Source organism: Pantherophis guttatus, chromosome 3, assembly GCF_059756535.1.
Source record: "Pantherophis guttatus breed Tessera chromosome 3, ASM5975653v1, whole genome shotgun sequence".
NCBI lineage: Eukaryota > Metazoa > Chordata > Lepidosauria > Squamata > Colubridae > Pantherophis > Pantherophis guttatus.
Genome location: NC_142065.1, coordinates 111,089,538 through 111,115,615, shown reverse-complemented (window position 1 = coordinate 111,115,615; position 26,078 = coordinate 111,089,538). Strand labels below are relative to the sequence as shown.

General features: G+C 41.4%; 2 protein-coding genes across 10 annotated transcripts in view; one reads left to right on the top strand and one right to left on the bottom strand.

The window, feature by feature from the left end:
• Positions 1–26,078, top strand: part of LOC117661240 (adenylate cyclase type 10) — a 96,212-nt gene that overhangs the window by 22,376 nt on the left and 47,758 nt on the right. For all 3 annotated transcript variants that reach the window (XM_087891153.1, XM_087891154.1, XM_087891152.1), the window contains exons 11-17: positions 1,688–1,730; positions 6,365–6,602; positions 11,615–11,722; positions 12,396–12,571; positions 24,476–24,635; positions 25,684–25,888; positions 25,975–26,071. In XM_087891153.1, the coding sequence (XP_087747279.1) occupies positions 1,688–1,730; positions 6,365–6,602; positions 11,615–11,722; positions 12,396–12,571; positions 24,476–24,635; positions 25,684–25,888; positions 25,975–26,071 (1,027 nt within the window). The remainder of the gene's footprint in view (positions 1–1,687; positions 1,731–6,364; positions 6,603–11,614; positions 11,723–12,395; positions 12,572–24,475; positions 24,636–25,683; positions 25,889–25,974; positions 26,072–26,078) is intronic.
• The window catches only part of LOC148114757 (uncharacterized), a 167,609-nt gene that overhangs the window by 106,617 nt on the left and 34,914 nt on the right, over positions 1–26,078 (bottom strand). The gene's annotated exons all lie outside the window — the stretch shown is intronic.

Below are 26,078 nucleotides of genomic sequence, written 5' to 3'. Positions count from 1 at the left end.
CATATTCATAGAACACTATAGGCACAGGAATATTATTTATTGGCCAAGTTTGATTGGGCATTTATCTCTATGGGATATTCTCTATCTACTGTATCCCACTTATTTTTGCTTAGCAAAACTCAAAGAAATGAAGGATGTTTTCCCCATCTGTCATCTTATTTTGCCATTTCTTGATAGATCTTTTCACACAGAGAGAACCATATCATATATGATTATTTCCAATATAGCGGTATATGAATAATGTATGTAAGGATTGATGATGTGATTTTTTAAAACACAGAGCTCTATTGGGAACTCTATTCATGTCAATTACCATGGATAACATAGCCATAGTGTCTCCTGCTTTAGCAGGGGGTTGGACTAGAAGACCTTCAAGATCCCTTCCAGCTCTAATCTGATTGAGTTAAACAAGATTACAGATAGCCCTCGAGTTACAACAGGCCACTTAGCAATTGTTGAAAGTTATGACAACAACCCCCCCCCTCTCCCCGCAAAAGTACTTATGACCCAGTCCCGAAGTTACGTATGTTGCAGCACCCCTGCGGTCATTCAGACTTATGACTGACCAGAGAAATGCTGCAATACGTCCTCCCTATCTAGTTCCCCAACATCCTCCCCAAATGCATACAACATTTGCTGGGAGAAAGGGACAGTGTACAGGAAGGGAAGAGTTTTGCTGGCTGCGTGCATTCACTGGGAGAAGGAGATAAGGCCCTAGGAAGGGAATAGATTAGTCACTGCCTACATGCCTTCCATTCCCCCACCATTAGCCAGGGACTGAAAGCAAACAGGAAGGAAGGGAAGGAAGATTTCTCTGCTTCACCATTTGCCTTTGCTGGGGGAGTGAAGGTTAGCATCTAGCGATGAAAGAAAAACAGTTCTTCGGGGTCTCAGAAAAAGATTGCTGCTTTTCCGCCATGTGTCCCATCAATGGAGTGGCCTGTCCTCTTTCCTACCTGACATCCTGAGCTCTGGAGATCTTCAAGAGGTGAGAGATTAGTGACAGTGGGGTGGGTGTAGGGGGTGGGTGTGGAGGAGGACAAGCAACTGTGGGGACTCCAAGGGGTGGGAAACAGAATATGGGATATCTCACTGGGGGGGAGGCCTTTGGAGGCCAGAGACAGATGATATTGTTCCTGTACCAGGGCCTGCATGGTTTTCCCTATCTGAGGCACACCAAGTGCCCTTAACAACCCACTCATTTGTTTAATGAATGCATTGGCAAGAGCCAAGAATGGAGCTCACTCAATGTGATGTACTTAATGTCCTCCTGACCTCCAATCATAATGGCCAGGTTCTATTATGTTTGTAATTCAAGGACCACCTGTATATTAATAGCGCTGACTGCTGTATCAATTTGCACTGGGATTGTTAAGTATTTGAAAGTACACCTTTTAGATACCTATGTGGGAATTTCCATTTTATAGATATGGAAGAGTTAGGTTCTCATATGAAAAAGCTTACAAATTGGATACAAAGATAATGTATTATCTTTGTATTTATTTTAGTTTCTGTCCAATAAAGATTAATGCAATACAATCCCCATTCAAACATTCAACCCCATTCTCTAAATCCTTCATTTGAATCTATGAATATTATGCACTTCATTATTTCAAAAGAAACCACAGCATATATTACAGTATTCTAGGATGAGGCATTTACCTTTCTTCAACTTGTTCTCATACAGGAGATACCCTGCGGTCAACCTTCATCTTGCAAGAGTCCTTTAGGTGTGAAGGGAGTAAATTTTATGTTCCTGACTGTCTGGTATATTGGGAATGAGATTATGTGGCACTTTGTTAATCCTCCAAGGAACTATTTTATATGAATAGAATTATTTAGTAACAAAAACTCTTACTAATTTCACACCCAATTATTTAAGGATAGTTTTCCAAGATAAATTTCTTCTTGGAAATTTATCCAAGAAGTTTTATATTGGACTAATTATTTTTCTCCAAAAATGGAAGATAAAGCAGAATTAGATATATTGAAAATAAAAGGTGCCCTAAAATGATAGTTCCATGTTGTTTATCATTCCTTTCTGATGGCAACTCACCCTGTGATGTCCCCCAGGACTCTGTCTTTTCCTATCTGCAACTATGAGGAGGAAAATTTGATAAATTTATAGTGGCTCTTCTCATAATATATTTCACCCACCCAGCCAGATCTTACTAGACTGGATATAGGTAATTTCCCAAATACTGTAGTGATTTAAAAAGTCTTTGTAGGATTACCCAGCAATCACTGAAATTAATTATTTGAAATAGCACAATAGCACAAAGCTTTTCTGCATTACTATTATTTTAACAGTTATCTAACCAGCAATGGTTCGATAATTCTAGAAGATACTAGTGTAAGTTAGTAGTGAGAATTACCACAGTCATTCTAACTGAATCAAAACACACTGTATTGATAATATAAATGCCTATATACTTCTCCAAGCTTCAGGAGATAATTAATATGCTCCACAGCAGGGGTGGGTTCTACTTACCTATACTACAGGTTCGCGGCGGGGCCGCGCACACATGCTCTTCTGCGCAAGCGCAGAAGCGTTTTGATGACATTGGGTCGGTGGGCGGAGCCTCCCGCCGGTTTTACTACCAGTTCTATAGAACCGGTGCGAACCAGGGGCAACCCACCACTGCTCCACAAACCTTATAGCACAGCTCATTTATTATTATTATTATTATTATTATTATTATTATTATTATTATTATTATTTTGATTTGTATGCCGCCCTATCTCCATAGGAATCAGGGCGACTCACAACAATTAAAATCAAACCAGATAAAACATGTTAAAATACATATTAAACACATATTAAACATATTAAAATAATCCAAACCCCATCAGTCCAGGCTGGGCAATTTGAACAGCCATGTTTTTAATTCACGGCGGAAGGTGTGAAGGTCAGGGGCCAACCGGAGCCCCAGCGGAAGTTGATTCCAAAGGGTGGGAGCCCCCACAGAGAAAGCTCTACTTCTGGGGGTCGCCAGCCAACATTGTCTAGCCGACGGCACCCTGAATAGGCCCTCCCTGTGAGAACGCACCGGGCGATGGGGAGCTGTTGCTGGTTGCAGATGGTCCAACAGATATCCTGGGCCTAAGCCATTTATTTTATTTTATTTTATTTTATTTTATTTGTATACCGCCCTACTCCCGAAGGACTCAGGGCGGTGAACAGCCAACAATAAAATACATAAATACACAAAATTTAAAAACCCGATAAAATCAAATTAAACTTTTTGGCCCAGACAAATTAAAATACCCCAATAATTTAAAAACAGATTAAAATTTACATATTTTAAAAAGGGAAGAGATCAGGCCAAGCCCGCTTGATGGAATAAAAAGGTCTTCACAGCACGGCGGAAGGAGCGCAGATCCGGGATCCTCCGTATCTCCGGGGGGAGCTCATTCCAGATGGTAGGTGCCCCCACAGAGAAGGCTCTCCCCCTAGGGGCCGCCAGTCGACACTGTTTGGCTGACGGCACCCGGAGGAGTCCCTCTCTATGAGAGCGTACTGGCCGGTGGGAGGCTATTGGTAGTAGTAGGCGGTCCCGTAAATAACCAGGCCCTAAGCCATGGAGCGCTTTAAAGGTGGTAACCAGAACCTTGAAGCGCACCCGGAAGACCACCGGGAGCCAGTGCAGCTCGCGCAGGAGAGGTGTTACATGGGAGCGCCATGTCGCTCCCATTACCACCCGCGCGGCCGCACTCTGCGCCAGTTGGAGCCTCCGGGTGCTCCTCAAGGGGAGCCCCATGTAGAGAGCATTACAATAGTCCAGGCGGGAGGTGACGAGGGCATGAGTGACCGTGCGTAACGAGTCCCGATCCAGAAAGGGACGCAACTGGCGAATCAGGCGGACCTGATAAAAAATCCTCCCGGTCACGGCCGTCAAGTGCTCTTCTAAAGACAGCCGTGAATCCAGGAGGACGCCCAAGTTGCGAGCCCTCTCCGTGGGGGCCATGAAGGTCTTTATAGGTAATCACCAGCACCTTGAATCTCACCTGAGGGCAACCGGCAACAAATGCAAATCACGCAGGAGAGGTGTAACATGGGAGTATTAGGACCCTCCCATCATAACCCGCGCGGCCGCATTCTGTACCAGCTGAAGCCTCCAAGTGGTCTTCAAGGGCAGCCCCAAGTAGAGAGCATTGCAGTAGTCAATACGGGAAGTGACTAAGCACTAAGTGCTAGGAGAGACCAAGACATCCCTGTGGTATTGCTGTCTGCCTGGCCAAGGGAAACAACTACTGATGTCATGAATCCTTGCTAAATATTCTTCTGGCATAAGGGCTCATGGGATTTTAGGCACTTCTAGGAGAAAGTAGGTGGGTATTTTGTTTCCAGAATAGTTATTTTTAACTCAGGCTACATGGTGGTCAAGAATACCGGTGAGAAAATCTGAAAGGGTTAAGGATATTTTGACTACCTGGCCATAGTTTCCTTCTTTTTAAAGGCAATCTTTTGGGGAAAACAGGCAATAATTCACCATAGTTTTAAATAAAATAGATCTAGGAGCAGCAGAGGTGACCTCATATCATTGTAGTAATAATGGAAGAGAGAGAGGAGAAACTTCTCTCTTACATATTTCTTATTTGTAAGATCTGGGATTTAAATGTTTTAAATAAGTTGCTAGGGAATTAATATTTAGCAATTTCTTCTATATACATAAACAGCATATGTAAATTTTATGCAAATATATCCCTCTTAACAGTTAATATAGTGTAAAAGATACGATGGAGGACAAGAAGGGGAAAGCCAATGTCAGGGTTCCAAGGAACACCCCCAACGAAATAAAACTCTTCAAAGTTCCAATTTATTAGAGATGTCATGTTGGTACATCTGGGAAAACCCAAATCTGAAAGCTTCCAGGTTTTCCATACTCAGCTGACAGTTCACAGCCCTGCCCCACACCCTCAAGTTCATCACATTGTTCAATCAACTCTTCACACTCAACTGGATACAATCTTCAGGCAGTCTTCATCAGATGCAGGCAAAAGTCCTTGAATACGGAATGTTGTTATGACTAACTTTCTACTGCTCCAACAACAACCCCTTCCCAACTTCCCCAGCTAAAATATGTGGCAGTTAAGAAGCAAAAGCAGTCTTCCAAAACTGACAGCCAGATTTTAATCCTCCATTAGGTATGGAAGCCAGCTGAGTGACTTTGGACCAGTCACTTAATTTTTGTTCAAATATTTTGTTCAAAAAAGCCAGTTGATTAAAAAAATCCCTTTGTTACATCAATGCATTAATAGTTTCAGTGTGTAAACTAGGCTAGTGCAATACAGGTGGACCTTGCAACTAAGCCAGACAAATACTAAGAGCAATAATAGTATAGGTCCACTAACTCTTTTTTAGATGCTTGTAGGCAACCTTTTCTCTATATACCTCTGTAAAACGTGTGGCACCCCAATTTCTGTTGCACCCTTCTTTTCTTTGGACATATTCTGAGTGCAGGTAGAAGATGCCTTATTAGGTATTCTATAGCATGACTTCATGATACAGCCTTCTTCTCATCCAGCACATAGCTATTGTCATATAACTTTGTATTTCTCTGATCCAGTGTGAATGTGGTGTCTTTCCTTCTTATTTGGACAAGTTTCTTTCTTAAATGCATGACTTGTGATGCTTTGCTATAAAAACAAAACAGAGGCTAGGATCTGCCCTACTCTTCCTGGCTGCTTTTGACCTTTCCCTTCTGATCACCAGTTTTTTTCCCCATAGTTTGGGCCACAGGAATTATCATCTGCTTATGTAATACCTGACTCATACTTTGTGGGCACTGTATGGGAGTGGAGGTCTTACAAGAAACTGCTACACATATGTAAAAACTGCCCTGCCTGACCCACATTCAGTTCTCATGAATCCACTGATTTTTCGTTTTAATGGGGAAGGCTGTGGGGACAGACCAAATTTATGCTGGCACACATTGTGCTACTTCACAGACTGATAGCCTTAACACTTTTTTCAGCTGTCCTCTTTTCTTTCCTTTTTTTTTTGGGGGGGGGGGCATCCAGGAAACAAACTGAGTTTATGTACAAGTATTGTTCTAAAAGGAAAAAAAAGACTTTCTTTTAGACTTTAATGGCAGATATATGAATTTATTAGCAGGATTGCTGCCTCACATGAATTTAGTTTTGAAATGTGTGTCGGTTCCAGGTGACCCACCAACCTTCATTGTAGGGGTTTCAGTTTGGCTCTTCCTGAGTTCATTGTTTTTATTATTACACGTGACCTGGTATTATATAGTAATTAAAAATTTTGAAGATTGTTAGGCTTCAGTATCTTTCGGTTTCTGTGTGGGTGAGGTGTGTTAGAGATGGGAGTTTATGGAAATTCCTTCTTTCTTTTTGGTAGGGCTGAAAATTCAGAATTGGAATTTTTAAAAAGAATGGATGAAATAATCTTGCTTACTTTTATGAGCAAGAAAAGGACCGAGACCCCCGGCTCACAGGACTGTGAATGCAAAGAAATTGTGGAGTCTGTTTCTGTGCCGTTATCTCAGCACTACTTGGCTCTAGGGGATTATAGTCGGGCTTTTTATTACCTGTTGGAATCTGCATCTGCTTATGTCAACCTCTCCCACAACTACATGGTAAGTAGAATAACCCATTCTTTTCTCACTCCTTCATTACTCCTACAGCGAAGGATATTCTAGATTTAGGTATCTTAAAGATGTCTACATTTTTGTGAAGGCATTTCCAGATGCATTTATCCAGTGGAAATGTGGAAACCTCAAATTTCCTCTCTGTAAGTTCACCCCCTCATCCCCAGGTCCCAGCTTTTGCATTGCAGTAGTAGCTTGATTGTACCTATTGTCCACATCTGTCTGCCAGAGGACACTCTCCTGGGATCCACTCCATAATTTCAATATGCTAGAGAAATATGGCTTTCGCAACTTATGCTGTCCTTCCAGTGATAAAAAGGCCAAAGAGCAGAAAGTAAAACAGTATTGATAGTGATACCTCCTGGCCATTTTCTGTAACACTACTTCCTACCATACCATACTGGGGCAAGTGGCTGGAGGATTTATCCCTTGCTCTTTTGGCAGGAGACTAATTTTGCAACAGATAAGCAAAATCACTTAATTAAAAAGAAAAGATAAACATCCTATGTGTGCTTGAGTGCATGCCTTCCAGTCAGTCTTGACTCCTGGCAATTGCCTGAATTAGTCTGGGCAGTTTTCTTGGCAATGATTTTCAGAAGCAATTCTTCATTGTTTCCTTCCTAAGGCTGGGAGAAATGACTGAGCCAAGATCACCCAAATTGTGCCTAAAACGGGATCTGATGTCTTCAATCACTATACCTAATTGTGGGATTCACCAGTTGTAACAACTGGTTCACTTCACGCGTCCTCCAGAGGCCAGAAATGGGCCTGTTTCCAGACTTCTGGCACTTCCGGTAGGCCCATTTTTCACTCTCCCCAGGCTCCGGAGGCTTTCCTCGAGCCTCTGGGGGGGTGAAAACGGCCTCCCCTGGGCACCGTTTCCAGACTTCTGGTATTTAGGGCAGCTTTTTTTGGTAGGCCCATTTTTTGCCCTCTCAGAGACTCCACACGCGCCCTGCACTTACCTGGCATCCAAAATGGGCCATGTGGAGACTCCTGGGAGGGGCGGGGTGAGGTGGGTGGGGTCAGCCAGTCCTTGGAACAACCAGTTTGGCGAACCAGATTGAAATTAATATCCAGTTCACCCGAACCTGTGCGAACCGGGTGAATCCCACCCCTGACTATACCCAACTGGCTCTCTATGAATATAAATAACTTATTTACAGATTAAAGTAATCTTTTCCATGTAGCTGAAAAGCAGTTATAATACCCTTCAAATCTGAACAAATACAAAAAGCTTGTTTGCTTGCAAAAAGCTGCCCTAAATACCAATCATTAGATTAGAAATGGGGAACTACACACTGAAGTCACAGCCATCATGGAAACTATTCTGTCCAAATACTTTCATTTTCATCAGCAATACCTGCAACCCAGAGTTACAAATCAGGCAGGGTGCCAGAGCATTTTTTTTTTTATTTGATTTATATGCCGCCCTTCTCCGGAGACTCAGGGCAGCTTACAATGCATTAAGCAATAGCCTTCATACTTTTGTATATTTATACAAAGTCAGCTTATTGCCCCCACAAACTGGGTCCTCATTTAACCTACCTTAGAAAGGATGGAAGGCTGAGTCAACCTTGAGCCTGATAAGATTCGAACCTGCAGTAATTGCAGGCAGCTGTGTTAATAACAGGGTGCTTTAGACCACTGTACTACCAAGGCTCTTTTTGAGGAATTAAAATAGTTAAAATGCAACGATAACTATCAGCAGCCAACTCTTGCTCATAAAGTGAAACCCTTTAGCAGAGTGGTCATTTAAGTTCTTCAGAAAGTGGGTGGGCATACTTGGGCTACAAAATGCTGAGCTAAAGAGACAAATTAAAAAGTATATAGGGGACCCAAGTTCAAGTCTCTGCCCTCCCAAGCTTGTCAGGATCACAATAAAATTAGTACATGCCACAGATATTTAAATAAACTTCAACCCTGGTGCCATGTTACTAAGCCTACTATCATGAGAAAAAACTAAAACTAATTGCAGGGAGGCTCTACACTGCTACCTCCTTTTTTTTTTAATCTTACTGTCAGTGAGCAATCATGTGCCTTGGCCACTCCAAAGCAATGCAAGAGACTCCTGTCCCAAAGGTGCTTTTTCAAGAGGCAACTGGACTTTCTAGAAACCAAGAAAGTCCAGTTGCCTCTTGAAAAAAGCAGCTTTGGGACAACCATGGCTTGAATGACTGAAGAATCCCCATAGAGAAGAGACTCCTGTGCTCAGTGAACTGACAAAGCTACCTTTCCCACCCAGGAGAAGCAATCCTTAGATCCATTTGCACTACTTAAAGATGCTGGCTGGTCTCATTTACCTCACAAGATATCCCAAAGATATCCCAGCTGAGCCGCACAATCATCAGAGGCTTTTAAAAAAAGCATTTTTTCTACAACCTCTTCGGCCAAAAAAATGTTTTTAAAAGTAAAAAAAAAAAAGCCTCTGATGATTGCGCGGCTCAGCTGGGATTGTCAAAGGCTTTTAACCTTTTCAGAGGTTGTAGAAAAAATGCTTTTAAAAGCCTCTAATGATCCCAGCTGAGTTGCCTGATCGGCAGAGGCTTTTTTTCTCTTAAATGCCTCTGACGATCCAAGCTGAGTTGCCTGATTAGGGATGGAGGAGGCAAGGAGTGGCTGGGAGGGGATTCAACCATGTTGGAAGTACACCCCAAAAGGACAGTGCCAGGAACCACTAAAGCAGTGTAAAAGGCTTAAAACAATCCTTCCCCTTTAAGAAAGTCAAGCCCTGGAATAAAAGTACCAGCAAAGGGGAAAAAAACTCCAGAGAAGCTGTTCAGGCTATAGAAAGTCTGGGTGTACTGCCAAGAACCATTAACAGCTGTTACAATGTAACAAGGCTTACCCACAGAGACAGTTTCAGAAAACACTTAAGAAGGGCAATAAAGATAAACAGGATTAGGCTAGAAACAACACACAGAACCACACCAAAATGCCTCCTTCCTGCCTTTCTGACAGGATAAACCTCCAGCAGAATTAAAGAACTTTCATCCAATCTCCAACCTACCCTTTGTGGGAAAGGTTGTAGAGAAAGTGGTGGCACTTCAGCTCCTGCGGTCATTGGATGAAATGGATTATCTGGACCCTTTTCAGTCTGGCTTCAGGCCTGGCTACAGCACGGAAACTACTTTGGTCTGGCGAGCCCGAGATGGGGGTCATTCCTCCATCTTGGTGCTACTTGACCTCTCAGCGGCTTTCAATACCATTGACCATGGTATCCTTCTGGGACGACTAAGGGAGTTGGGAGTGGGAGGCACCGTATTACGGTGGTTCTCCTCCTATCTCTCTGGTCAGTCACAGTCGGTGTTGATAAGAGGACAGAGTTCGACCCCTAGGCCCCTCATTTGCAGGGTGCCTCAGGGCTCGGTCCTCTCTCCCCTCCTATTTAACATTTACATGAAGCCGCTGGGTGAGATCATCTGACGATACGGGGTGAGATATCAGCAATACGCTGATGATACCCAGCTGTATATCTCTACCCCGCATCAATTCAGTGATGCAGTGGATGTGATGTGCTGGTGCCTGGAGGCTGTGAGGGTCTGGATGGGAGTCAACAGGCTCAGACTTAACCCAGACAAGACCGAGTGGCTGTGGGTATTGCCTCCTAAAGACTATGTTGATTGTCCATCCTTGGTTCGGGGGGGGGGAGAAATTGTCCCCCTCAGAACGGGCTCGCAATTTGGGTGTCCTCCTAGACTCACAGCTAAGATTAGAGCAACATCTGACAGCTGTGGCTAGGGGGACCTTTAAAAAGGTTCGCCTGGTAGACCAATTGCGAACCTACTTGGATCAGGAGGCTCTCCTCACTGTCATTCATGCCCTTGTCACCTCACGGTTAGATTATTGCAGCACGCTCTACATGGGGCTACCCTTGAAAAGTGTTCGGAGACTACAGTTGGTCCAGAATGCAGCTGCGCGAGCTATCGTGGGTGTACCTAGATTACACATTACACCAATTCTCCATGAGCTGCACTGGCTCCCTATTGGTCTCCGAGCACAATTCAAGGTGTTGGTTATTACCTTTAAAGCCCTATATGGCTCAGGGCCAGGTTATCTTTGAGACCGCCTTCTACCACATAGCTCCTAGCGACTGGTAAGATCCCACAGAGTTGGTCTCCTCCGGGTCCCGTCAGCTAAACAATGCCGGCTGGCGGGCCCGCAGGGGAGGGCCTTCTCTGTGGCTGCCCCAGCTCTCTGGAACCAGTTACCTCCTGAGGTCCGGACCATCCCCACCCTATTGGCCTTCCGAAAAGTGGTAAAGACCTGGCTTTTCTGGCAGGTCTGGGGCCATTATCTCGCTGTTGTGATCTTGTGAAATCCGGCCATGAATGGTGTGAATGGGTTTTAATGTTTTAATTTTTAAATGTTTTTATAATGGTTTTCTAAATGCATTGTAAGCCGCCCTGAGTCTCCGGAGAAGGGTGGCATATAAATTGAACTAATAAATAAATAATAAGGTGCGAAAAACAAAAGGCTGTTGGAAGGAGATTTCTTCCAACAGCCGGTTCGCCAAACTGCTCAGAAAGTTAGCTACCGGTTCTCCCAAACTGGTGCGAACCAGCTGAGTCCCACTACTGATCATAATACTAAATTTTAGTGCTGGGAGAACATGCCACTTTGCAAATCAGCATATTTTAGTTCATCACTTTTATATTTAAAGTAAGCTTGTTCTCTCTTTTCTGTCTGAGTAGGTATAGCTAACCAAAATACTGTTAAACCTGGCAAGTTGTTGTGCCTTGCCAAAATAACAAAGACCCAAATTACTTCCCCCCTATAAAAAAACTGAACTGGTTTACCAGATTATCTTTTTCTATATGGTGAACAGATTCTATATGGTGAATAGATGCTATGTCTGCACCCTGGATTCACCCCCTCTATGGTATCTGAATATTTGTCCTTGAGAATTTATAACCTATGGTGAGAGAATTGTTGGTAATTGGGGATCACCATATAAAATGCAGAAATGAATTCTTTCTGTTCTGTTATTCTTATTTGAGGCCTTTACATATCTGAATACAGCAGAGAGCCTCTTGAGATCTTCGGAATACAAGCATAAACTCATTAACCAATTTGAGGTGTCCATTTTGTACAGCCTGAAGGGAGAGGTAAGACGATTGTGTCTGCTGTAGCCATTTGCATACTTACCACTTCTCTGAATATAGTAAAGCCCACTAGAATATCCCATTCTCTACAGCTGCTCAGTCAAATGTACAGTATTACATCAGTTGTCATTTTATGATATGGTCTTCCTTCATGTCGCAGTGCTTGATTTGCTGTAACAGAAATTCTTCCATTGCCACTTTTAATGATCAGCCTCTCCCTACATTTAGATTTATTAAAGAAATGGCCTCAGAAGCTTTTCACAATTCATTGATTGATTTGTAAGGTATGACACACCTCTTGATCTTGCTGGTTTTTTACAATGCTTCTTTGATATAATTCTGCCATATCCTTTATCTCCCTTCCTCTGCTCCCTAACCCATCTCTGGAGCAACCATGAAAACAGAGGAGATAGATAAGAGGCAAGTAGAATACCCTACAAAGTGCTGTGTCTTCTTCTGCTACATTATATAAGGATACAAAAATAATTTCATAAAAGTGCTTAGTACAGAAGAAGCCTCATTATTTCTTCTTGGCTGCTTTAAATATATATTCTTGTGTTTTAAGTATATTTAGCCATGCTGCAAGAACATGATTTTATGACACATTTTTAGGCATCATAAAGGAGATATACAAAAAAAATTATCAATTTCTTTTATTCTATCTGCATGTCTGTAGGTCTGTTACAATATGGGTCAAATTACTTCTGCAAAAAAACTGATAAAGAAGGCTTTGAGCTTACTGAAGAAAAGCTTCCCAATAACTGTTGTAGGAGCCTTTTGCATGTTTATGGTGGAAACTTCCAAACATTTGTCTCATCAGAACAAACAAACTTTATGGCAAATATCCAGTGGGTAAGGATACTTGCAAACTGTTTATAAAGACTGAGTGTGTATGGGCTGCAGTGGGAGAAGGAAGCATTTTAGACCAGAACAGAACAGAACAGAGTTGGAAGGGACCTTGGTCTTCTAGTCCAACCCCCTCTTAAGCAGGAGACCCTATACCATTTTGGACAAAATGGCTGTCCAATCTCTTCTTAAAAAGCTCCAGTGATGGAGCACTCACAACTTCTGAAGGCAAACTGCTTCATTGGTTGATTGTTCTCGTTGTCAGGAAATTTTTCTTTAGTTCTAGGTTGCTTGTCTCCTTGATTAGTTTCCATCCATTGCTTCTTGTCTTGCCTTCTGTGCTTTGGAAAATAGGTTGACCCCCTCGTCTTTGTAGGAACCCCTTAAATATTGGTACCATACTATCATGTCTCTCCTAGTCCTTTTTTCACTAGCCATACCTAATTCCTATAATCAAACAATAAATATCTAAAGCAATAATTAATAAAAATAAAAATAATCATTAAAATATGCAAAAGACACAGGAGAAGGGACCTTGTAGGTCACCTAGTCCAACCCCCTGTTTAAGCAGGAGACCCTATACCATTTCTGACAAGTAACTGTCCAGTCTCTTCTTGAAAGCCTCCAGTGATGAACTTCTAAAGGCAAGCAGTTGCACTGGTTGATTGTTCTTACTGTCAAAAAAATTCTCCTTATTTCTAGGTTGAATCTCTCCTCGATCAGTTTCCAACCATTGTTCCTTGTCTGGCCTTCAGGTGCTTTGGAAAATAGATTGTCCCCATCCTCTCTATGACAGCCCTCAAATATTGGAACACTGACGTGTCACCCCTGATCCTTTTCTTCACTAGCCATGCCTAGTTCTTACAACCGTTTGTCAGATGTTTTAGCCTCCAGGCCCGTAATCATCTTTGTTGCTCTTCTCTTATTTTTTCGAGAATCTCAACATCTTTTTTATAGTGTGGTGATCCAAACTGGATGCAGTATTCTAGGTGTGGCCTTACAAAGGCTTTATAAAGCGGTGCTAGTACTGTACCTCATGTGATCCTGATTCAGTCCTCTGTTAATGCAGCCTAGGACTGCATTGGCTTTTTTGGCAGCTGCAGCACACTACTGACTCATATTCAGTTGATTGTCCACTAGGACTCAAAAATCCCTCTCACAGTTACTGCTATTAAGCCAGGTTTCACCTAAACTGTACATGTATTTTTGTTTTTTCTTGCCTAAGTGTAAGACTTTACTTTTCTCTACATTGAATTTCATTTTGTTAGATAGGGCCCAGTGTTCAAGTCTGTTGAGATCCATCTGGATCTTGACCCTATCATCTAGGGTGTTGGCTATTCCTGCCAGCTTAGTATTATCTGCAAATTTGGTAAGTTCCCCTTCTATTCCCTCATCTAAGTCATTTATGAAAATATTAAAGAGTATTGGGCCCAAGATGGAACCTTGTGGTACCCCACTGCTTACTTCCCTTGATGTAGACATAGTACCATAAAGAACTTCTTGTTGAGTATGGTTTGTTAACCAGTTACAAATCCATCTGGTGGTGATGCTATCTAGCCCACTTTTTTCTAGTTTACCAAGAAGTAGGTTGCGGTTTATTTTGTCGAATGCCTTGCTGAAGTCTAAATATACTATGTCCATAACATTTCACTGGTCTACTAATTTAGTCACTATGTTGAAGAATGAAATAAGATTGGTTTGGCATGATGTTTTTAACAATCTGACTTTAACAATGCTGACTTCTAGTTATAACTGTATTTGTTTCTAGATGTTTGCAGATCTGTTTTTTTTATCAGTTTATAATATAAAATACAAAAATACAAAAGCAAATAGTAGGAAAAATAGGGGAGGGGAAGGGGAAGAGAGAAGTGTGGAAAAGAGGGGGAAAAGAAAAAACACATTGACTTCTGACTCCCTCTGTTGCAGTAGAATAAGGCATTAAGGTTGAACCTCAACTTTTTACTGTTCCATAATAGTATAAATTAGCCATTTCTATAATGACAAATCAATCTAATCAGTAAAACCCAAAATCAAAGTTTCATTTTTTCCCACCTCAAGCACAAAGTCCAGAAGCAATTTCCAAGTAGAAACAAAAGTACTCATATTCTTTGTTTGATCAAAATGGTCAATTTAGCCATCTCTGCTAACTCCATCAACTCCATTCATCCATAGTGCAAATCGAAATGTCCTTCCATTTTTGTGCATACAGTAGTCTTGCTGCCATCAACATATATAAGATCAGAGTTCCAATTTCCCCCCCATGTCTTTTTCCATTAAGAAAAGAAAAGTTTCTGGTTTCATCTTTATCTTCACTTTAAGAATTTTCTGTATTAGAATATGAATCCTACTCCAATATTTCTTTGCTTTATCACATGTCCACTACAAATGATAAAAGTTCCCTTCTTTACATTTACATTTCCAACATTCATTTGAAATACCTTTATATATTCTGGATAACTTGTCTGATGTAAAATACCAATGATACATCACCTTATAAAATTTTTCTTTTAAATTATAGTTTAGTGTGAATTTTAAACCTTTTGTCCACATATTCTCCCGTTGTTCAAGCATCATATTATGGCCAAAGTTCCTTGCCCACTGAATCATACAATGTTTTACAAATTCAGTTTTAATAACATTTTATAAACCTTAGCAATAATATGTTTATTCCTATCACAGAATAAGATTTCCAATTCATTTTTAACAAAGTCAAACCTATAAATCTTTTTATCTAGTTTAAATCTTTCTTTCAGTTGTTGGTATATGAACCAATGGCAAACATGGCCTTCTAATTCTAACTCTTTCCTCAACTTGAGGTCATCAGAATTGAAATATATTATTTTACCATAAGTCATCAATCCGCTTTTGCCACCATTTCTTTTCTTAAAAAAAGCTTCCTGGGGGCATACCCAAAAAGGCAACTTCATGGAAAACATTGTTTTATATTTATTCCAAACTCTTAGTTTGGCACATCTAACAAAGTGATTGTTTTTTTTAATTGAAAAGTTTTATAAGAAATACAAACATTTTCTCCCCCCACCCTTTCCCCCTCCCCTCCTTCCCCCCCACCCCCCTCCCTAGACTTCCCAGAACAGGCACAGGGTATAGCATTCACAAACATAAACCTAAAATATGCTAACAAATTATTGCATTCATATTCTCCCTAAATCTTTAACTCCTTATAACTCAAAAACTATAAACATAAACTACTTAAAAATATTTCATTCATAAGCTATATAAATCTTCTTGTTTGGATACTTTTTTTGTATATAGTCAATCCATCTTCTCCATTCTGATATGTATCTTTCATTTGAATGATCTTTAAGATATGATGAAATTTTTGCCATCTCTGCCAGATGCACAACTTTTAATGTCTATTCCTCAATGGTAGGTGGATCTTCCTTCTTCCAGTACTGTGCCACCAGTAACCTGGCAGCTGTTATTAAATTCAAAACCAACTTAGTCCCTATTACAGTACAATCCGTGACTATTCCCAACAAAAAAAACTGTGGTGTAAATTTAATTTTTTTCCTTAAAATATATTGAATAATCCACCATATTTTTATCCAAAAAGCCTTAATTTTTTTACATGTCCACCATATATGAAAATATGTAGCATCTTCACACTCACATCGCCAACACTTGGGTTGTAAATTTGGATACATGCAGGCTAGTTTTTTTGGGTCTAAATGCCATCTATAAAACATTTTGTAAAAATTCTCTCTTAAGTTTTGAGCTTGTGTGAATCTTACATTTCTAACCCATATCTTTTCCAATAACGTATCCAACATTATTGGTTCACCTATGTTTTGTGCCCATTTTATCATACAATCCTTGACTAGCTCTGTTTCCGAATCTATTTCCACTAATACATTATACAACCTTTTAATATGCATTTGACCTTTATCTCTTATTTGCTTTATCAAATTCTCATCTTGCTGCAAAATACCAGTTTTTTGATCCTCTCTCCATCTGGCCTGCAGCTGACCATACTGAAACCAAGTCTTAATAATTCCTTCTTCTCTTAATTGCTCCATAGATTTTAATTGTAATCTGACTCCTTCCTTATAAAGGAGTTCCTTATATGTAAATTTACCTTGCTTTTGCTCCAAATTTATATTCTCTATCGCGTGTCTGGGTACTGTCCATATTGGTAACTTATCCTTTAGTTTATATTTATACTTTTTCCAGACACGCAGTAGAGCATTTCTTAATATGTGACTTTTAAAAGTCTTATCTACTTTCTTGTCATACAATAGATAAGCATGCCAGCCGTAGACCAGACCATATCCTTCAATATTCAGTATCTCTTCCTCCGTTAAATTTATCCAATCTGTAATTGCTGAGAGGGTAGCAGCTTCATAATACAGTCTTAAATTGGGCATTTTAAGACCACCTCTTTCTCGGGTGTCTTGCATTATCTTTTGATTAACTCGTGGTTTCTTCCCTGCCCACACAAACTTGTTTATGCCCTTCTGCCATTCCTTCAAATTTTCATCTTTTGTAAGTATAGGTATCATTTGAAAAAGAAATAAAAATCTTGGTAAGATATTCATTTTTACAGCGGCTATCCTACCCAGCAAAGACAGTTGCAATTTCTTCCAATTTTCCATCTCTTTCTGTATTTTTTGCCATAACGGTTCATAATTATGTTGATATAATTTCGTATTTGCAGTCATAATATAAACCCCTAAATATTTAACCTTCTTAACTATTTCAAATCCTGTTAACCTTTCTATCTCTTCTTTCTGGCTTCTGTCCATGTTTTTAGCTATTATCTTTGTTTTAGCTGTATTTATTTTAAAACCAGATACTTGTCCATATGAGGAGATTATATCCATCAAGGCTGTAATCGATTGTACCGATTGGGCTAAGGTAACCACCAGGTCATCCGCAAATGCTCATAGCTTATATTCATGCCGTCTAATTCTAATTCCCTTTATTATATCAGTCCCACGTATTTTATTTAATAAAATTTCCAGCGTCAAAATAAACAATAACAGAGACAAGGGACAGCCTTGCCTTGTTCCTTTTTCTATATTAAAATTATCTGTTAAACCACCATTGATTATTATTTGTGCTGTTTGTTTTTGATATATTGCCTTAATAGATTGTGTAAAATGTTCTCCAAATTGCATCCTTTCTATTAGTTTTAATAAAAATAATTAATAAAATCCTTTCTATTAGTTTTTATTAAAACAAAGTGATTGTTGAAATCAACATTAACTTTAACTTTATCATACCATAAATAACCGTCCCCTCCAAACCTTAATTCATGACCTTCTATATCAAGTAGCCTCTTGTTCTGGATGTTCACCACTCTTTTAGCCAGACCAGACAACATGCATCAAAATACAATTTCAAATCTGGTAAACCCAACCCCCCTCTTTCCTTAGCATCTTGCAATACCTTATATCTAATTCTTGGTTTTTTTCCCTTGCCATATGAACTTGGAAATATCCCTCTGCCATTGTTTAGATGGAATTACTTTGAAACAATAGTTGCAAGTATTGGTAATGTCTGAAACAAGAAGAGCATCTTTGGTAAGACATTCATCTTAATCACAGAAATTCTACCCAATAGTGATAAATGTAATTTGTCCCATCGTTGTAAGTCCTTTTTAATATCATTTCAAAGAGGCACATAATTATTTTGAAATAGTTTTATATTTGTATTTGTCAACCTAATCCACAAATATTTCATCTTTTTCTGAACCTTAAAACCTGATTTTTTTAATCAATATACCACAGTCCTGAGATGACATGTTCTTAATCAATGTTGTTGTTTTCTGTTAATTTATTTTAAAACCTGCTAAAGCCCCAAATTCATTTAATGTCCTTGTCAAATGTTCTGTTATTTTTTGGGTCTTGTAGGAATATAACCAGATCATCTGATATCTTCTCCTGACTGTTGAGGAATTGCTCGAAATCTTAATTGAAATTCTTTAATCTGAGATTCCAAAATTGTTCTCTCCTCCAGGTCAGCTTCATATAAAACATTTGTCTTCTCCAATTTGTGCTCCATAAGATCCTCTCTATCCATCACCTGTTTGATATCTCCAGTCAAATGTTGGATTTCCTCCTGGAGTTCCATTGAAAGAATATTGAGCTTGGATTCAAGCTTTGTTCCCATTGTCTGAATTAGTTCATGTGTTTTAGCTGTATATTCATCCAGAAAGGGTCTTAAAAATTCTATATCTCTTGATAATCTCTCTATCCAAGATCTCCTTAACCTCAAAATGTTGCTCTCCTTCAATCAGAATGAGGACAGGAGGAGGTTCTTGGTCCAGACATAAAGGGGATGAATGTTCCGGTTTCAGTAAGCTGACATGAAACACGGGATGGATTCAGCACAAATTTTTTGGCAATTCCAATTCAACTGTGACTGGATTAATGACTCGAGTAATAGGGAAAGGTCCCACATATTTGGGTCCAAGCTTTTTTGATTTTTGGAAAGTTTGTAAATATTTGGTGGAGAGGTAAACCATGTCACCCACTCTATAAGAATGTGCCGGGCACCAAGTGTTTCGTTATTGTTCGATCCAATCAATCAAAGAGGGGTTCTGTGGGTTATCTTGAGGTAGCTCTGGAATTGGCACAAACTCTTGGCCAGAAGCCACCTTGAACAGAGTGAAGCCTCTGCTGCTATGTATGGAGTTATTATATGCAACCTCCACAAATGGCAATAAGTCCACCCAGTTATCTTGCTGATAATTTATATAACATCTCAGATACTGTTCTAACACAGAATTGGTTCTCTCACAAGCCCCATTTGTCTGGGGATGGTGGGCGGAGCTTAACCCCTGGGCGGAGCCTATCAACATCAGGAACTCTTTGGAGGTAAATTGCACACCCGTCCGAGATTATACATTTCGGAGCACCATGTAACCTATACACATGTTGAATAAACATTTTTGCAAGTGTTTTAGCTGAAGGGATCTTAGGAGATGGGATGAAATGCACTTGTTTGGAAAACAAATCAGTTACTTCCCATATAACTGTGCTCCCCCCACTATCCAGCAGGTCTACAATAAAATCCATGGATATCTCTTTCCAAAGGGCATTCGGCCTGGCTACACTCTGAAGTAGACCAGATGCCTTCCCCGGAGGTCTCTTAGCTGAGGCACACACTGGGCAGCTGGCTACATATGCCTCTATGTCCTTTTTGAGTGCGGGCCACCAGAATTGTCTTTTAACAAGATGTAGGGTTTTGACGAATCCAAAGTGTCCCACCACCTTGGCGTCATGAGCGTGCTGCAACACTGATGCTCTCAAACTGGCAGAAACATACAAGTATACATTCATTTGAGTGGGTTTGAAACCACTCGTCAGTTTTCAGAGCTTCTTGTAGTTTCTGAAGCAAATCGCCCGATAGGGCTGGATCGTCTCTCGCCTGCTCTCTGGTAGTCACTGGTGCCGCTAGTTGGGTCGAAGGGATGATCGGGCGAACCACTTCCTCCTTAGTACTGTTGTATTGAGGCAATCTGGAAAGTGCATCCGCCATGAAGTTCTTCCCACCAGGAAGGTAGCGTAGAGTGAAATCAAAGCGTTTGAAGTGCTGAGCCCAGCGAACTTGCTTTGGTGACACCTTACGCGGTGTTTTCAAAGCCTCCAGGTTTTTATGGTCAGTCCACACTTCAAAAGGGTGCTTAGCTCCTTCAAGAAATTGTCTCCATGTTAACACTGCCCAGTGTACTGAAAAGGCTTCCTTCTTCCATATGGCCCATCTCCTTTCGGTCACCGACAATTTACGGGAGGTATAGGCACAGGGCTGTAATTTCCCTTCTGCATTCTTTTGCAGAAGTACTGCTCCTCCTGCTACGTCGCTAGTGTCAGCTTGTACAACAAAAGGCTCTTCCATGTCCGGATGTTTAAGGACTGGTTCAGCAGCAAACAACCATTTCAGCTTTTCGAATGCCACCTGACAGTCCATAGTCCATTCAAGGGCCCGGGAGGGCTTCGGTTTTACTTCACCTTTTGTTTTCAGAAGATTTGTTATCGGTAGCGCGATTTTAGCGAACAAGGGGATGAACTGTCTATAGAAGTTAGCAAATCCCAGGAAGCTCTGTAGTTGTTTGCGGGTATGTGGTGCGGCCATTCCAACACTGCCCGGAATTTTCCAGGATCCATCTCTATTCCCTCATGCAATATGCGATATCCAAGATAGTCAATTTTGCTTTGGTGGAATTCGCACTTGGAGAGCTTGGCATACAGTTCAGCAGCCCTGAGTTTTTTCAGGACAGTCCTCACCAATTTCACATGGTCGTCCATGTTCTCAGAGTAGATAAGAATGTCATCCAAATAGACCAGCACCCCCTTATACAGGTGCTCATGCAGCACTTCGTTGATCAATTGCATGAACACAGCAGGGGCTCCTTGTAGTCCAAAAGGGAGCACTCGAAACTGGAAATATCCCAGTGGACAGTTAAATGCTGTTTCCATTCATCCCCTCCCTTGATTCGCACTCTGTAGTATGCCTCTCATAAATCAAGTTTGGTGAAGATTTTCCCCTTGCCTAGGTGGGCTAGCATGTCTTTCATGAGCGGCAGGGGGTAGACATTTTCCATGCAAATGGCGTTCAGGTTCCTATAATCAACTACCAAACAAAAGGAGCCATCTTTCTTTTTCTGGAACAGTACCAGTGCTGCCACCCTTGGCCTGGCTGGTTGGATAAAACTCCGTTCTAGGTTTTTGTCAACGAACTTTCGTAATTCCCCCAGTTCTCGAGGGGTCATGGGGTAGATTTTTGGTTTAGGGAGCTTTACCTCGGAGAGTATTTCAATGGTACAGTCCGTGGCTCTGTGGGGGGGCAGCACATCTGAGGCCTTTTCATTGAAAACCTCCCAGAGATCCCATACTCCTTTGGAATCTTCTCCTCCCCCTCAATGTGGTCTATTGCCATCTCCGCCACTTCGTTTTCCACTCTGTCCTCTAGGGGGGTTCTTCCCTCTCTAGTCCTGATTTTCTAGCGTGAATGCGCAAAACCCCCGTCTTCCAGTTAACATGCGGGTTCCATCTACGGAGCCAGGGCAGTCCAAGTATGAGGGGTCGCTCCATGCCAGGGGCCACAATAAAGCTGAGAGTCTCTAAGTGACCCCCCAATTGCATCTCAATGGGTTTGGTCACAAAACTGGCTGGGCCCCCTCCTGCTAGATCCATCTAGCTGACAGAAAGCAATGGGCCTTTTTAACGTTTTTAGCCTCAAGCCCATCTTCTCCACCACTTTCGGGCTGATTATGCACCTAGTGCATGCAGAGTCTAATAGGGCTAACATCTGCGCATGTGCCCCTGTGGACGGCATCCTTATTTCTACGGGAATGAGCATGGGGCCCCCAGTGTGACTCACCAGGTCATTGGAGTCGGAATCGGAGTCCATCCTGCTGTCGTCCGCGGTGGTCAGAGTTCCCAACTCACCCTGGTTTCGGGGAGCGAACTTAATGACTTCCCCTTTTAGAGCAGTTTTGTGGGCTTTTGCGGGCGCTTTGTCAGCCTTCTTTGCCCCTGAACCAGTAGGTTTTGGCACTGGCTTGGAGAAACATTCTGCGGCCCGGTGACCTTCCTTTCCACATTTGAAGCACGTGAAGGGCTTCGGCTTGGGTTTGAATTCTGCTTTCCCTGCGGCCGTCTTTGGTGTCCCTTTGCGGTAGTGGGAGGATGACGGATCACTTGGGCGGCCCCCACGGAGTTGGCTTCGGGTCAGATCAATCTCCCTGTCCTCCGCTACTATGTACCAGCTCTGCAGATCTTCGGGGGGCCCCCATGCTCTACAGTCTTTGTAGACGTCTTCATTCAATCCACCTTTATAGCTCTCCAGTAGGGCCACTTCTGACCACCCTGTCATGAAAGGTGCCAGCTTGCGAAACTTTTGGGTGTATTCTGACACCGATCTCCGGCCCTGCTGGATGCCCTTCATTTGGAGTCTAGCCTTCCATTCAGCTAGGTGGTCCTCAACTGCCTTCTAAGAGCCCCCATGAATAGGTTGTAATTTCTCAGCAAGGGGGAGTTCTTATTGTGGAGGACCACCATCCATTCAGCTGCCATCCCCTCTAGGGCATTCGTGATGCATCTCACTCGTGCCGCATCCGATAAGTAGTCCTCCCCCTAGTCCTGCATGTAGTTCCACACTTGGGTCAGGAAAAGCCCCAAGGTCTTCGGATTTCCTCCATACTTGTCGGTTAGGGAGGGAATTTTGGGGTTCTTTTGTCTCCGAGATGGAGCCTGCAATGCTGGGGCCCCCTGGACTGCTGATTCCCTTGCTTGGGTCCCAGAAGCCTGAGATGTTCCCTCCCCAGCTTCTTCTTTCTCTCCCCCACAAGCAGCCTCCTCTGGATCCACCCTGGGGTAGTCTCCTCCCTTCCCCACAGGGAATACATACGATTCATGGCTTTTACGGCTTTCTTCGGCATCGCTGAGAAGTTGCCTAGCCTGAGCAATCATGAGGCGCTCCTTTTGCTCTTGCATCCATACAGCCTCTCCCTTTTGGGGTCTGGAGCTGATTATTCCTTGGGGGGTCCTCTCCAGGTCCGGCAACCTCCCTACTCCCCTCGACCATCTGGCTTCCTCTGGCTCTTCTCTCAACTGTAATTTTTCCATCCACTCCGTGGCTTCTCCCTCCGGTTGAAGTAAAGTCATCGTAGAGCCAGATGCCCCCATCTGATCTTGATCACTCTCTTGATCAGACATCTTTTGGTTTCAGCTTCCTCGGTAGTTATCCGGGATGGCTGGGAAACTGAGATTCTGCTTAATGTCAGGTATGCTTCCTTCAAAATTCAAGAAAGAATGACCCCAATTCCATTGTTTATAGAGAAAGGTACTTTTATTGAAAATTGAAGTGATTGCAACCAAGGAAAAGCAGAATCTGAGGCAAAAGCGCGAAAATTACAGATAGAAAGCATCCCCTCCCACTGTCCAACGTAAATCAGCCAATCCAAAGGTCTCCCAGGGGTCAGGTGGAAGCATACGTCTGGCAGTGTCATCAATCAGGAATGCCACGACCGTTGATCCAATAGCAGCTTCAAAGATGCAGCACTATAGCTTAAGATTCACTTTCATTTCTTCTCCTCCAGCACACTTCCACCCCCATGCTAGCTCCCCCTCCCCCCGCTACCATGGCAGCCAAAGCAGTAAAAGGCGGAGGCTGACACCTGAGCTATATCTTTCAAAGATCCTGGAGCACAGGGGAACCATCAGAAGACTGGAAAGAGCTGACATAGTTTCTTCAAAAAAAAGAGGGGGGGATTGATCTAGGAAACTACAATCCTATCAGTCTGACATCAATACACTTTATACAATACACTCTAAGAAGATCCTGCAAAAGATAATCAGGTAATGAATCTGTGTTCAATCTATTCTCCAAACCACTTGAAGATAGGACAAGAAGCTGGAGCTTTTAAAGATGAGATTGGACATCCATTTGTCTGAAATAGTTTAGGTCCCTGCTTAATCAGGAAGTTGGACTAGAAGATATCCAAGGTCTCTTCCAACTCTATTATTCTGTTAGATGTATAATCATTCTGTCTTAGTCTGCTTAGAATTAGTACAGCTTCCAATTCATTATAATCTACATCATATAAAAAAAAATCAACCAATATTATATGGAACACTTCAGGAAATCAATAACGCCCCAATTCTTGTTGTCAAATTTACATGGTACATTACCCTGCTTATGCATCAGATGTTGCCATGGGAAAAGCAAAGGGAAAGCCATGCAATCCTGCACTATAGGCATTACAGAGGAATGGTTTGAACAAATGACTTGACTGATACGCATCTTTCCCAAGCCAGCTTTCACTGTGTGTAGTTATAGGAGGATCTTAGGGTCTTTTAGTTTTCTCACAGCCAGTAAGTTGGGGGTGCTTGTGTAGATCTGATGTTTTTCGTGCCATGTAAATTGTTGCTCTTCCTTTTACAGCAGGGAGAAGAGACTAGCAGTTCTGTTCCAGCAAGGTCACTGCCTTTCCCTGCTGTGGCAGCTCTTCAATCTGGATGTAGCCAGAAGTAGGAAAACGTTCACCCGTTTGGCAGCCCTCATGCAGGTGAACTGTGCAGAAGAGTCTCAAGATGAATCTCAGGTATACGTAGATAGCTTTCTTTTCTGTCCTTGCAGACTATCCCCATTCTTGTCTTGTTCCTTCTCTATACTAGAGAGAAAACTGGTATCAAATGATACCTGACAATTCATGCTGTAGGTAATTTTGTTTGGATTAGCACTCTCATGGTTTGATTAATTGTTCTTTGGGTACTCTGTCCAATTTGATGTATTCACAATGATGATAATTAAAAATCATACCTTTAATGCAGAGGTCAAGTGCAAGGATTCTTGTGAACATTAATGACTTTAATACTGAAACAGGACTTGGGTACTATCTAAACTACTGTAAGTAATGGAAATAAGCAGTTTAAATTCAAATACATATAGTAACTTCACTGGTTTGCTGTGAATGAAGTTACTGCACTATTAATTAATGCTTGGTTTTCTCATTATCTTACATTCTAACATTAATTTACTGCCATATATTTATTACTTAAGTTAAAAAGTCTTAGCTTATTTTTTAAATAAAATTTTAAATAAAAAGAAACATAGTATAAAGAAAAATAAGAAAAAGAAATATAGGAAGAAGCAGCCACAATAGAATTAAACTCTCACTTCACAACTTTAGTAAAAAGGCAGTAATGTTGATATCATCCAAATATATATTGGAAGAAGGTGCCATGGTTATATTCCCTAATGTTCAATGCTTTGTTTGCTCTATCATCTGAATGTATTATATAAGACAAAGGACATTAAGACCATTAATACAATCTCATACTGTAAGTGGGTTCCTGTGGGGACAGTGGGGTTTTTAAGTTTTCTTGAAAATTCAACCATTTAAGACAAATTAACAAGATACTAGAATTTACAGAAACAAAAAAACACTGAAAAGTCCAGATATTCTCATTTTTAGTATCAAAGATCTTCCTGAACTATTATTACCAATTTTGGTCTTCAAATTGAAAAAGTTTGAGGAAAGATCAAGATAGGTCCTGCAAGTTTCTGACTAAACCAATACTAGATTCTTTCTACTAAAATGTTTTTAATAGGCACCAAAATCATTTGTGCCTTTATTTGTAATGTCATAGATAATCTCTTCCTATATGGATTTCTCCCTCTGCTATCAAATGATGGGTTGCCAACATGAATGGATGAAGTATGAGTTAATGGCCATCAAACGTAGTTCTCATCTTCAAGTTGTTGGAGGAGGGTTACTGACAATTGCTAAACTAGCATCATCATTGGCTTACATGAAGCTTTGTTTGGGGAACATGCCTTTAGCCATCCAACTGGGTAAGTTAGCTTGACAGTTTCTAATGCAGCAACTCTTGGGCTCAAAAGGTAGGCAGATATTTTTGGACTGCTTTTTTTTTTTTTAGGTTATCGTGCACACGAGTTATATGAGCAGCTGAAGAGGCCTAACCTTGATGCTACTGTGCTCCATGATATTTTCAAAGCTCTTTATCTTAGCACCAGGTACTTG